We start from the raw sequence: 13493 nt of genomic DNA, 5'->3' as shown, positions 1-13493 counted from the left end.
AGGTATATATGTATATGCTATATGCTGTATATAGTGTGTGTTGTGTCAGGTGCTGTAGGGGTTAATTGGGGGGGCGATCGGGGGTGAAATGTGCCTATCTAACTGTGTGTGGGTGTGCTTGGTGCAGTACTCACAGTAAGATGTGCTCTCCTCTCACGCTGGATCCAAAAAGACCGTTGTGGGGGGAGGGCACATCTCCTCTAAGCCTGTGTTTACATTTCACAGGCTTAGAGGATGATCTGATTGGGCAGGACCGATCAACAGGTCCAGACCAAAAATGATTGGCCTGGACCTGATGACTGATCGGTTCTGAACCCAATCGAGTCATCATCGGCGGCGGGGACGCGCGGGAGCGCGCACAGGGCCGGCAAATTGTGCTGACGTAGGCCTACGTCAGTTTGCCTGGCCGGGGCTGAGTGCCGACGTAGATCGTCGTGCGCCGGTCGTAAAGTGGTTAAAAGAGGAAGTAAACTCCTCAATTTTTTTTTTTTCTTCCCTGCAAAGTAAATGCATAATGTGCTAGTATGCATCACATACTAGCACATTATGTGACACTTACCTCCAACGAAGCCCACAATGTCCACGCTGCTGGCCGCATCCATGTTCACCCGTCTTCTTCCGGGTCTGCGGACTCCCAACAGTATTACTGGCCGGAACCGGGTGACGCGGGAGCCACCAGTCACGGCACTGGGCTCTGAAGAAACCGCACGGGTGGCAATTTCTTCAGAGCGCATGCGCCAATGATGTCATCGGCTGCATGCACTGCAAATATCTCCTAAACGGTGCAAGTTTAGGAGATATTTACAGCACCCAGCACCTATAGGTAAGCCTTAATATAGGCTTACCCAGTGTTTCTCAACTCCAGTCCTAAGAGCACACTAACAGGCCAGATTTTAAGTATCACCTTTGGGAGATGCAGACTAGAATACTGCAATAACTGAGCAGCAAATTATATCCCCTGTGATATATTTCAGTTTTCTTGCAAACCTGGCCTGTTAGTGTGCCCTGAGGACCGGAGTTGAGAAACACTGGGCTTACCTATAGGTAAAAGTAATTAAAGTGGGTTTACAACCACTTTAATGTAAACACCTTTAGATCTACCGTCAGCTATGAAGTGCAAGGGCCTATCTGATTTAATACAAATTTAATAGAATATTCAGATGGATTCTCCTATTCCATAGTTTGTGTAAATCTAAAGGAGATTGCATAGTGTATGGTCATCTTTAGATATTCAGTCTTTTTTGTCGTCACTTTTCCATGTTTCTATTGAAAAAAAAAAAATGGGCAGGCTTGATGGACTACTCAGTCTTTTTCTGCAGTCACTTTTCTATTTTATAACAGTACAAAAGACAGAGTGGATGGAGACACCCAGCAGTCAGGCCCCTTTCACATCCGTTTTGAAGATTTTCTGGGCTTCTCCTTCAAGATATCTTCATTTACTTGGTCTCTCGACCTCCTGGGCAGCACACATATGCATTCAGATTTATTTACACGGCCATATGCATATTTTCCTAATGAAACAGGTTCTTGGTGGCAGAACTAGAAGATGATCCTGTGTAAAATACGTACCTAAAGTGCACGTGGATGTGTGCAATTCTTCCAATAAATACATGTGTAAAACCTACAAATATATTTCCCCTGACACAGCCGTGTCCAACTTTATTGTATGCCACTAAACGCGTTTCACATTTTTATTTGTAGACACAGCTGTGTGTATGCCTGCCCCCCCCCCCCCCCCCAAATTCCCATAGTGCTGCATTTAAATATATACACAACTATACGCTGTACACATGTAAAAGCTGCATTTTGGATGCCCGTATAAATGAGCCCTTACATAGCGTACAATATGTTTTCTAAAACAGCATCATAATTTACAGAAAACTGAAGAGAATACACTGTTTCCTTTACCTCTCTCTATGAAGTAAAATGGCCGTTGGAGAAATGCTGAGGTCTGCCGTCTGAATTAACTCTTTCGAATTGAACTTCCAAAACTTGATCAGTTGGTCGTTGCCAGCTGTGATTGTCATCTGGTTTAAGCCATCTACAGCCACTGCCCTGACTGGGCCATCATGGGCTAAAGTAAGACATAAAAAATCTATGAAATAAACTGATCTACACACAAAGAAGTGGAGCAGCCAGCCAGCTTTGCTTTATTTATGCAGTTCTGCTCAAACTGACTAAAAATCCAGAATTACTCTTAAATGGTATACTTACTTCCATGATAGTCAACTGAGAAACTGCTCCTCCCATTCAACTGGGACAGAAAACACACATAGAAAAATAAAAGTCCCACCCTACCATCTCCTCCTCAGAGTTTGAATAGACCCTACTCACAGTATTAGGAGGGAATACTGGCTTATAAACAAGACTACCAGTAACAGTAATCTTGGATTTCCCCCTACTTTTCCATGACGGCCAAATGAGATGTAGTGATAAATCTATCAGGGTGGGACCACAGCCAATATCACCTTGTGTCCATAGGACCAGGTTCACCAGCTGTTCCAAACATTACTGCTTGATGAATTTATATCGGCAGCCTTTGTTTCCCTGGGGAAACTCAACAAACGGTTCGGAAAGTAACCTTCTAAAATAAACTAAAATAAAAAACAACAAACTATCAATTATTTTTACATTACATTTTTCTAATTGTTCAAAAGGGAAAAGATCAGAAATATTAAGCAGGCCAGATTCAAATATCAATTTAGTGTATGGGTCATGGGTTCCGGCTTGCACTTTCAGATGATTGGACACTGGCCAGTTTTAGGAGATGTCCCAATGGGGCAAATCCTCTATAACCCCGCCCCACACTGTATGTCCTCAATTTTGAGGTAAACAATAAAAAGTAACAAGGAGAGTTCAGGGAGGGTGGCCTATGTCCTGTACTCCAAGATATGGAATTTACAGGTGGGCTGAGGCAAGTTATACATACACCATAGGATGCTCAAAAGCAATGGAAATAAAGGTGGGCAACAGAACTGAGCGAAAAGGCACAAAAACAACAGGAGTAAAAAACTCAGGTTCGGAGTGCCGCTGAGAGAACCGTGTGGCCAAAGCCTGCATCAGCTGAACACTGAAATATACCTTATAATGTGACACTCTAGGCCAACATCCGTATTGCATAGATAAACCAAAAACTAGAGAAAAGTCGGACTATATTAGGTCAAAATCTGGAGTCTTATATAAAATTATACATTTTATTATACATGGTTTTAAAAAACAAAGATTTAAAAAAAAAAAAAAAAAAAAAATTATCATGGTGCTTATCAGATCAAGTGTATATATAGAGCAATTGTTAAAATCTTGCTTGATAATTCTAATGACACAGAACGTTCATGCGTCCTGATGAAGCTATATATCTCGGTGAAACACGTTGACACATGAAGACTCCTTGCTTGATAATTCCAATGATACAAAATTTTAACAATTGCTCTATATATACAGTTGATTCGATAAGCACCATGATAATTGTGTTTCTGAAAGCTCTTTGTTTTTAAACACCATGTAAAATAAAAAAATTATGTTTTTTTTTTTTTAGAAGACTTCGTGTTTTGGCCTATATAGTCCGACTTTTCTCTAGGTTTTGGTTTACCAGCTGAACATGTACCTATTAAAACTGAAAAAGTATGAACAGAAGACCAGGTAAGTGACCTTACAGAGTTGGGTGACAGATGCTCGGTGCCTAAAGGCCCAGGATGCTCTGAAAGCTCTGGTGGAATGTGTAAGCGCAGGAGGAGGTGTGTGTTTCAGAGCATAAGCAATCAATCAAATTCCATATCCACCTAGCAATGGTGGATTTTTGAAGCATGGTGCCCATTGTAAGGTCCTGAAGAAAGAACATGTTTAATGGAAGCAGTAGCTTTAAGGCACACGCTAATGGTTTTGACAATGTCAAACTAATGCAGAGAGAGAGAGAGACTTCCTTTGGATTCTTAGGAGCAAGGTATAAGGATGGTAGAACAATGGCCTATAGAATGCTGAAACCCCCTTTGGAAGGAAAGATGGTCTAGAGCATACCACCTTGTCATTGTGAAGTTTGAGAAAGGACTCTTTACAGTGAAGAACCTCCAGCTCTGAGATACGTGTAGCAGATGTGATGGCCACCAGAAATGCTGCCTTACTGGGAAATAGGGAGGTTACTGCAAGGCAGAAAGAATCAATTTAAAGCACTAGCAGAGTACAGGCTCCTGAAAAGGGGGTCCGATAAGAGAAACACCTATGGAAAAGGATGGAGGAGGACAACATTTACCCATTGAGGGTGCTGAGAGCTAGGTGCTGGTCAAGACCTGTTTGTGGTAAAGGCCAGAAGGCCGTGTACAGATCCATCTCTGGGATTAAATTGACTGCACTCATACCAGAAGATTTCCAACTACGATAATAAAGCTTCTGGGACTGGAAACTAGAGAGAAAAAAAGGTTTTGGGGCTAGCCCATAATAACCCCTCCTACTCCAAGCCTGTCTCAGGGAGTGGGATCAAAGTCCCTCAACATACTCCTAAAAAAGTATTTTACGATAAGTACAAAATTCTTATTATCTTTCCCGTCCATTGAGGGACACACACACACACACACACACACACACACACACACACATTGTGATACTGTTGGAACATACAAAAGCAGTCAACAGAGAAACAACCTAGGCCCAACATACAGAGCTGAAAGGCTACTTAGTAGCCCAATGGCTGCCTGAATGGCCAACACTCGAAGCTCATGAGTCCCAATCCTGAAGGGGGAGCAGTTAATGACCGAGGGAAGGATGCATGAATCAACCTAATGCTCAAGGCCAGGAAGAGAACAATTATTGCTTAAAGATGGAGACGCTCTATAGAGTGAGTAAAAACAAGACCTGGAGCTGACTGTGGCTCAGACTATGAGCTTCTTTTGGCAAAATTCAGTCCTAATTTGAAGAAAGTGGGAAACACCACTAGACATTTCAGATATGATCTAAATTGGATCTAGGGCTGCCACGACGTGTCGACTACAAAAAATCGTCGACGTGCGTGAAAGGCGTCAACACGTGACGCCACACGCACCCTGGCCGGCCGCAGTGCCGCTTGAAGCATTGCTGGCCGGGTGAAATCCCCTTTCCCGGGCTCCGTCCACACTGCCATGCTTAGCCCCGCACAGGATGTGCACAGGATGTGGAGGACGGCGCTCCGAGTGTCCTGGCTGAGTCTGAAGGGACCAAGCTCGGTATGTCGGCCCGTGCGGCTCCCATTCCTGCCCCCGGCTGCAGCGGAGCAGCGATGTATCAGGCGGGAGTACAGCAGTCAGCGCCTTCCTGGATCAGGACTTCAGCCTGCAGGAGTTCAATGAGGGGGCCCGACAAGTGAGTGAACATGGCTTTCTTTTTGGTACCAGCAGTCAGTCCCCACAGCTCCTGGGACGTGAGTGGGTAGGTGGGCACAGCTCCTGGGACGTGAGTGGGTAGGTGGGCACAGCTCCTGGGACGTGAGTGGGTAGGTGGGCACAGCTCCTGGGACGTGAGTGGGTAGGTGGGCACAGCTCCTGGGACGTGAGTGGGTAGGTGGGCACAGCTCCTGGGACGTGAGTGGGTAGGTGGGCACAGCTCCTGGGACGTGAGTGGGTAGGTGGGCACAGCTCCTGGGACGTGAGTGGGTAGGTGGGCACAGCTCCTGGGACGTGAGTGGGTAGGTGGGCACAGCTCCTGGGACGTGAGTGGGTAGGTGGGCACAGCTCCTGGGACGTGAGTGGGTAGGTGGGCACAGCTCCTGGGACGTGAGTGGGTAGGTGGGCACAGCTCCTGGGACGTGAGTGGGTAGGTGGGCACAGCTCCTGGGACGTGAGTGGGTAGGTGGGCACAGCTCCTGGGACGTGAGTGGGTAGGTGGGCACAGCTCCTGGGACGTGAGTGGGTAGGTGGGCACAGCTCCTGGGACGTGAGTGGGTAGGTGGGCACAGCTCCTGGGACGTGAGTGGGTAGGTGGGCACAGCTCCTGGGACGTGAGTGGGTAGGTGGGCACAGCTCCTGGGACGTGAGTGGGTAGGTGGGCACAGCTCCTGGGACGTGAGTGGGTAGGTGGGCACAGCTCCTGGGACGTGAGTGGGTAGGTGGGCACAGCTCCTGGGACGTGAGTGGGTAGGTGGGCACAGCTCCTGGGACGTGAGTGGGTAGGTGGGCACAGCTCCTGGGACGTGAGTGGGTAGGTGGGCACAGCTCCTGGGACGTGAGTAGGTAGGTGGGCACAGCTCCTGGGACGTGAGTGGGTAGGTGGGCACAGCTCCTGGGACGTGAGTGGGTAGGTGGGCACAGCTCCTGGGACGTGAGTGGGTAGGTGGGCACAGCTCCTGGGACGTGAGTGGGTAGGTGGGCACAGCTCCTGGGACGTGAGTGGGTAGGTGGGCACAGCTCCTGGGACGTGAGTGGGTAGGTGGGCACAGCTCCTGGGACATGAGTGGGTAGGTGGGCACAGCTCCTGGGACATGAGTGGGTAGGTGGGCACAGCTCCTGGGACATGGATGAGTGGGTGCCCACAGCTCCTGGGACATGGATGGGTAGGCATAGCTCCTGGGACATGAGTAGGCATAGCTCCTGGGACATGAGTAGGCATAGCTCCTGGGACATGAGTAGGCATAGATCCTGGGACATGAGTAGGCATAGCTCCTGGGACATGAGTAGGCATAGCTCCTGGGACATGAGTAGGCATAGCTCCTGGGACATGACTAGGCATAGCTCCTGGGACATGACTAGGCATAGCTCCTGGGACATGACTAGGCATAGCTCCTGGGACATGACTAGGCATAGCTCCTGGGACATGACTAGGCATAGCTCCTGGGACATGACTAGGCATAGCTCCTGGGACATGATGGGTAGGCACAGTCCTACATACGAGACATATAGGGTCTTTCCTACTGACTGGCTGCAGGGAGGGGGGGCTTACTAAGTGGTCTGTACTAGGTGGGAGGGCTTACTGTGGGGTCTGTACTGGGAGGGGGCTTACTGAGGGGTCTGTATTAACCACTTTACAACCGGAGGATTTTGCTGTCTTCCGTCCAGGCCACTTTTTGCGATTTGGCGCTGTGCGACTTCAACTGACAATTGCGCGGTCGAGCGACGCCGTACCCAAACGAAATTTACGTCCTTTTTCTCCCACAAACAGAGCTTTCTTTTGGTGGTATTTGATCACCTGTGCGATTTTTACTTTTTGCGCTATAAACAAAAAAAGAGCGTTTATTTTGAAAAAATAACAATATTTTTCACATTTTTTTATATGAAATTCCCCCCCAAAAAAGATGTAAAAACCAATTTTTTTAAAAGTTTTTGGCCAATTTGTTTTATGCTACATATGTTTGGTAAAAAAAATCGCAATAAGCGTATTTTGATTGGTTTGCGCAAAAGTTATTGCGTTTACTAACAAAGGGAAAGATTTCTGTCATTTTTGGTGTTTTTTTTTTAACGCGTAATGGCGGCGATCTGCGATTTTTTTTGCGGGACTGCGACATTGCGGCGGACAGACCGGACCCCTGACTGACATTTTTGACACTTTTGGGGGTACCAGTGACATTACTGCAGTAATCAGTGCTATATATATGCACTGTTACTGTAAAAATGACACTGGCAGGGAAGGGGTTAATTTTATTGGAGAGGGAGGGGTTAATGTATGCCTGGTGCTTACTGACGTGTAGGGGGGGAGGTGACTATGTGATTCATGGACAGATCGGATGTCCAGCTATGCTGAACAGTCCGATCTGTCACTCCCTGTCACTATGGAGATCCGCCCGCTGTGTTTACACACAGCGGGCGGATCTCCAGACTCGATCCCCGACGATCGGGTAAGAGCAGCGGCGATCGCCGCTGCTCCTCCCCTGGCCCGACTCCCGCTGTGAATGAAAACAGCGGGAGCGAGCCTCCGGCGGCGCGCAAGCGCCGCCCAGAAGGGGAGGAGTCCAGTCACGTTAATACTACGTGACTGGACGGGAACGAGCCACTCTGCCGCAGTACTATTACCGTGAGCGGTAGTAGAGTGGTTAATTACAGGATTAATTAGCTAATCAAAAAAACACTCAATTAAACAAAAAAAAATAAAATAAAAATAATCGTTAGATTAGTCGACTAATCGTAAAAATAATCGATAGATTAGTCGACAGACAAATTAATCGTTAGTTGCAGCCCTAATTGGATCCCTTGTGAATACTCAGTGGAGGGGACGAACAGATTTAATGGATTCGATCTGATAGACAGAGTGCCTGAGGAACTATGGAAGGAAGTGTGTAACATCGTACAAGACTCAGAGATGAAAACCATCCCAAAGAAGAAGAAATGCCAGAAAGCAAAGTGGCTATCTGATGAGGCCATACAAATAGCTGAACAAAGAAGGAAGGCAAAAGGAAATGGAGAAAAGGGAAAATATACCCAACTGAATGCATACTTCCACAGGGTAGCAAAAAGAGACAAACAGACCTTCTTAAACAATCAATGCAAAGAATTATAGGAAAACAACAGAACGGAAAAAGACTAGAGAGCTTTTCAAGAAAATTGGAGATATCAAGAGAAAGTTTTATGCAAAGATGGGCATGATAATAGACAAAAATGGCAAGGACTATATAGGCCGCAGAAGAGATAAAGAAGAGATGGCAACTATACAAGAAAGGTCTGGATGTCCCATATAACCACAATGATGCAATCACTAACCTTGAACCGGATATCCTGGAGAGACCAAAGCTAGCGGAAGTGATGGTATCCCAGCTACGTTATTTAAAATCATAAAAGATGATGCTGTTTAAGTGCTGCACTCAATATGCCAACAAAATTGGAAAACTCAACAATGGCCACAGGACTGGAAGAGGTCCATGTATATTCCAATACCAAAGAAGGGCAGCTCCAAAGAATGTTTAAACTACCGCACTCATCTCACACGCTAGCAAGGTTATGCTGAAAATTCTACAAGCTAGGCTTAAGCAGCATGTGAACCGAGAGCTACCACAAGTACGGGCTGGATTTCGAAGAGGCAGAGGAATTGTAGATCAAATTGCCAACATTCGCTGGATCAGGGAGAAAGCAAGGGAGTTCCAGAAGAATGTCTACTTCTGCTTTAATGATTACAGTAAAGCCTTCGATTGTGTGTATCACAAGATGTGGCAAATACTGAAAGAAATGGGAGACCACCCCACCTGTCTTCTGAAAAACCGGTATGCAAGTCAAGAAGCAACAGTTAGAACAGGACATGGAACAACTGGCTGGTTCAAAATTGAGAAAGGAGTGCGGCAAGGATTTATATTGTCACCCTACTTAACTTGTATGAATACATAATGCCAAATGCCAGGATAGACTAATCAAAGCCGAAATTAATATTGCAAGGAGAAATATTAACAACCTGAGATATGCAGTTGATACTACACTAATGGCAGAAAGTGAAGAACTAAAGAGTCTCTTAATGAAGGTGAAAAAGGAGAGCGCAAAATCTGGCCTAAAATTGAACATTAAGAATACTAAGATCATGGCAACCGGTACCATCACTTCTTGGCAAATAGAAGGAGAAGAAATGAAAACAGTGATAGATTTTATCTTCCTAGACTCCAAGATCACAGCAGACGGTGACTGTAGCCATGAAATTAAGAGACGCTTGCTTCTTGGGAGGAAAGCAATGTCAAACCTATACAACATTACAAAAAAGCAGAGACATCACACTACTGACAAAGTGCCATATAGTCAAAGCTATGGTATTCCCAGTAGTAACCTATGGCTGTTAAAGTTGGACCATAAGGAAGGCTGAACGCCGAAGAATTAATGCTTTTTGACTATAGAGTTGGAGAAGACTCTTGAAATTCTCTTGGATGGCAAGAAGATCAAACCAGTCAATCCTAAAAGGAAATCAACCCTGAATTTTTACTGGAAGGACTGATCCTCAAGCTGAAACTCTAATACTTTGGCCATCTAATAACAAACAGAGGATTCATTGGAAAAAGACCCTAATGCTGGGAAACACGAAAGGAAAAAGAAGAAAAGTATGACAGAAAACATGATGGATAAATAGCACCATTGAACCAATAAACATGAAGTAAGCAACCACCAGGAAGCAGAGGACGACAGAAAAGTGCTATGGTTCATGAGGTTCCAAGTAGGGGAACCACCTATCCCTAATTGACCAATCTCAGTGCGCCTTACACAGCGATAGGGGGAAGTCACGTGCACACCCCGGTCTTCAGAAACATGGCGGCCGCCTGATAGGAACACAGGTCCACACTGCTTGGTGATTATCCATACGACATAAGGAGATTAGTGAGGCTGACCATTCTGTCATATCATCATCGATACGAGCACAGAAATATATAAAAACAGAAAAAACAATGCGCTTTAGGAGAAGCAGCTAACACCTGAAACAATAGTACAAGTTCCAAAAAGAATAATAAAAACAGCATGGTGTAGTGCTAAATTATGAATGACAAACACCTATACTGAATCAAAGTATGATGTTAACATGTACAGTCCAAAAAATAAACACTAAAAAAGTCCACAAAGGAAGGTATTGGCTGAAACAGGTTTCCAGGAAAGGAAAAACTCCAAACAAATGAAGAAAGGTGAAGATCAGGTGTGCCAAGGAGTAGAAATGAATCCACCAGACAATATAGTGAGAGATTGCTCCTTACCAAATAGCTCTTGCCACTAGATTATAGATGGCTGAACGCTCATATGAAAGAGGGATCCTCCAATGTAGTGGAATGGCCAGGCAGGAGCACTCTCTCCGGGGACAACCAATCATAGGTCACAGGGATATCCAGTGTATAACCATGGAAATAAAAAGGGGAAACACTCCCATAGTGCATTACCAATGTATAACTTTAATAAATAAAAAGGGATGCACTCACATGTAAAAACTTTGTATGTCAGCAGAACAATGACATGCAGCCGCAGCGTTCCTGCAGTTTCCTCCTCGGATCATGGGTCACCCGGCAGTATGGTGGAGAGCTAATGCTGATGATCCATCTAAACACCAGGGACCAATACGAACTCTCGCACCGTCAGGATAAACCACTGTGGTTTATCGATCCGAGGAGGAATGTTCTGCAGGAACGCTGCGGCTGCATATCATTGTTTGTTCCGCTGACATACGATTTTGACATACGTTTTTACATGTGAGTGCATCCCTTTTTATTTATTAAAGTTATACAATGGTAATGCACTATGGGAGTATTTCCCCTTTTTATTTCCATGGTTATACACTGGATATCCCTGTGACCTATGATTGCTAACAAACCAAATAAACCTGTCCAACAAAACAGGTTAAAAATAGGGGTTTAGTTAACACAACAGTTAAGTGGGTAGATTTTTCTCAGCAGAGCTTAAGAAAGGACATTCAGCCTCTTAAGACAATAGCAAAACATGAAGTCTGGAGCATTTTGCTAAAGCGGATGTAAACCCGCTGGAGAAAAAAAAAAAAAAACGCTGCAAGATAAAGGCATAGTGTGCTAATATGCATCGCATACTAGTACACTATGAAATACTCACCTCTACGAGGGACAAAAGCGAAAAATTGGATATTTGTCTTACCGTAAAATCCATTTTTCTGATATTCATTGACGGACACAGCTCTTCATCTTCTTGACCATAGGGTTATACTGTCCCCTACAGGAGTAGGACACTAGGCAGAGAAAAAGCTTGAACCCGCCTATGGGGCAGTCCCTGGGGGTATACTCCCACTTCCTGCTATAGGTATTATGTTTTGTAACAAGTAGTGTCAGAAGGAAAAAACCCAACTCCATAGAAGGGTGGGTGCTGTGTCCGTCAATGAACATCAGAGAAATTGATTTTACGTAGGGACGTCCCAAAGCAGTGTCAAACAAAAGAAAAAACAAACTTCCCCAAGGCTAAACATAGCCAACCAGATAACTTTGAGCTCAACTGTCAACAAATGGAGCTCACCTGAAAAAAACTCCCTCAAAGAGGAAAAGTCCTCTAAATTCTAAGGAACCTGACCCATAGTCTGTCTGATCCATCTGAAAATAGACACAGCAGAAGCAGCCAGCCCCTTGTGAGGTCCATCCGTGAGGACAAGTAGTGAGTCTGATTAACTAAATGACTCCGTAGCTGCCAGATACACCCTTATTGCCCGAACCACATCCAGGGAGTGCAAGGCAACTTCCTTAGGATACTTAGGCTTGGGACACAGGGAGGGCAACACAATGTCTTCATTCAGATGAAAGTCAGAGACAACGTTCAGAAGGAACGATGGACATGGAGGCAGAACCACTTATTCTTGTGAACCACGCCACCAGTTCAGACACCCTGCGTGCTGAAGTAATGGCCACCAAAACGCCACCTTCTGAGACAACGTAAGCAGGGGAATCTCCCGAATATTTTAAAAGGGAGCCTTCTGGAGAATGGACAACACCAAATGGAGGTCCCACGGCGGCAATGGAGACCACACTGGAGCAACCAGGAGGAGTGTTGCCAGCAGGCGTTGAAAGAAAGCCGCCAAGGCCGAAACCTGGTCCTTGAAGGTACTTAAGGCCAGGCACTGCACAACCCTTCATTGTAGGAAAGCCAAGATCCGAGTCACTTAAAAAGGAACGAGGGTGAACCCGGAGGGATTCACACCACGCAATGTACGTTTTCCACGTACGATGATCACCCAACCAAAGGGAGGAGGTAGAGCTGGAATTTATATCACTGTTGGGTAAAGTGGCAAAACTGGGATCAGTCATCATATTGGGGGACTTCAATTATCCCGACATTGACTGGGAAGAGGGGACTACACACTCACAGAAGGTCCGTCTATTCATGGAAACGTTACAGGACAACTACATGTCTCAGTTGGTGGATTCTCCTACTAGAGAAATGCAGTCCTGGATCTATTGATCACTAATGACCCAGACCTATTCTCGGAGGTATGAGTCCAGGACAACCTGGGCTCTAGCGATCACAGGATGATCACATTTAGCGTAAACAACAATATAACAAGGCAAGAGGGGAACATAAGAACCCTAAACTTCAGAAGGGCAAACTTTCCCAAATTATGCTCAATGATGGAAAGGGTAAACTGGGACCAAACCCTGGGAACACTGACCACGGAGGAAAAATGGGAATGCTTTAGGAACATATTAAACAAATGCATCTTGCAGTGCATTCCTATGGGAAATAAATTTAGAAGAGACAAAGCCAAACCTGGCTGGCTAAACCATAATGTTAAAAAAATTAGGGGAAAAAAATGGCCTTCATGAAATATAAATCAGAGGGCACAGTATCGGCTTTCGAGCAATACAAGGAGGCAAATAAGAAAAGTAAATACGAAATCAAAATGGCTAAAATCAACTTTGAGAGACAAATAGCGGAGGATAGTAAAAAGAACCCAAAGAAATTCTTTAAATATATCAACAGCAAAAAACTAGGGCAGAGCATGTTGCACACATGATTAACGATGATGGGAGGATGGCTACAGAGGACACTGAAAAAGCAACCGTGCTGAACGCTTTTTTCTCGTCAGTCTTTACACATGAAAAGGAGGGGTACACTGACCATGACTGTATGGTAAGTAGT

The 13493-nt window shown here is 45.3% G+C and overlaps 1 protein-coding gene across 1 annotated transcript in view; it reads right to left on the bottom strand.

Moving 5' to 3' along the window:
- WDR36 (WD repeat domain 36) overlaps window positions 1-13493 on the bottom strand; it is a 129588-nt gene that overhangs the window by 63973 nt on the left and 52122 nt on the right. Inside the window, 1 exon segment of the mRNA XM_082269281.1 lies at window positions 1909-2074. Within this exon segment, the coding sequence (XP_082125407.1) occupies window positions 1909-2074 (166 nt within the window).

The sequence above is a fragment of the Pelophylax lessonae genome, assembly GCF_965119305.1.
Source record: "Pelophylax lessonae genome assembly, chromosome: 1".
NCBI classification, from domain to species: domain Eukaryota; kingdom Metazoa; phylum Chordata; class Amphibia; order Anura; family Ranidae; genus Pelophylax; species Pelophylax lessonae.
This window is presented reverse-complemented; position numbering and strand designations above follow the sequence as displayed.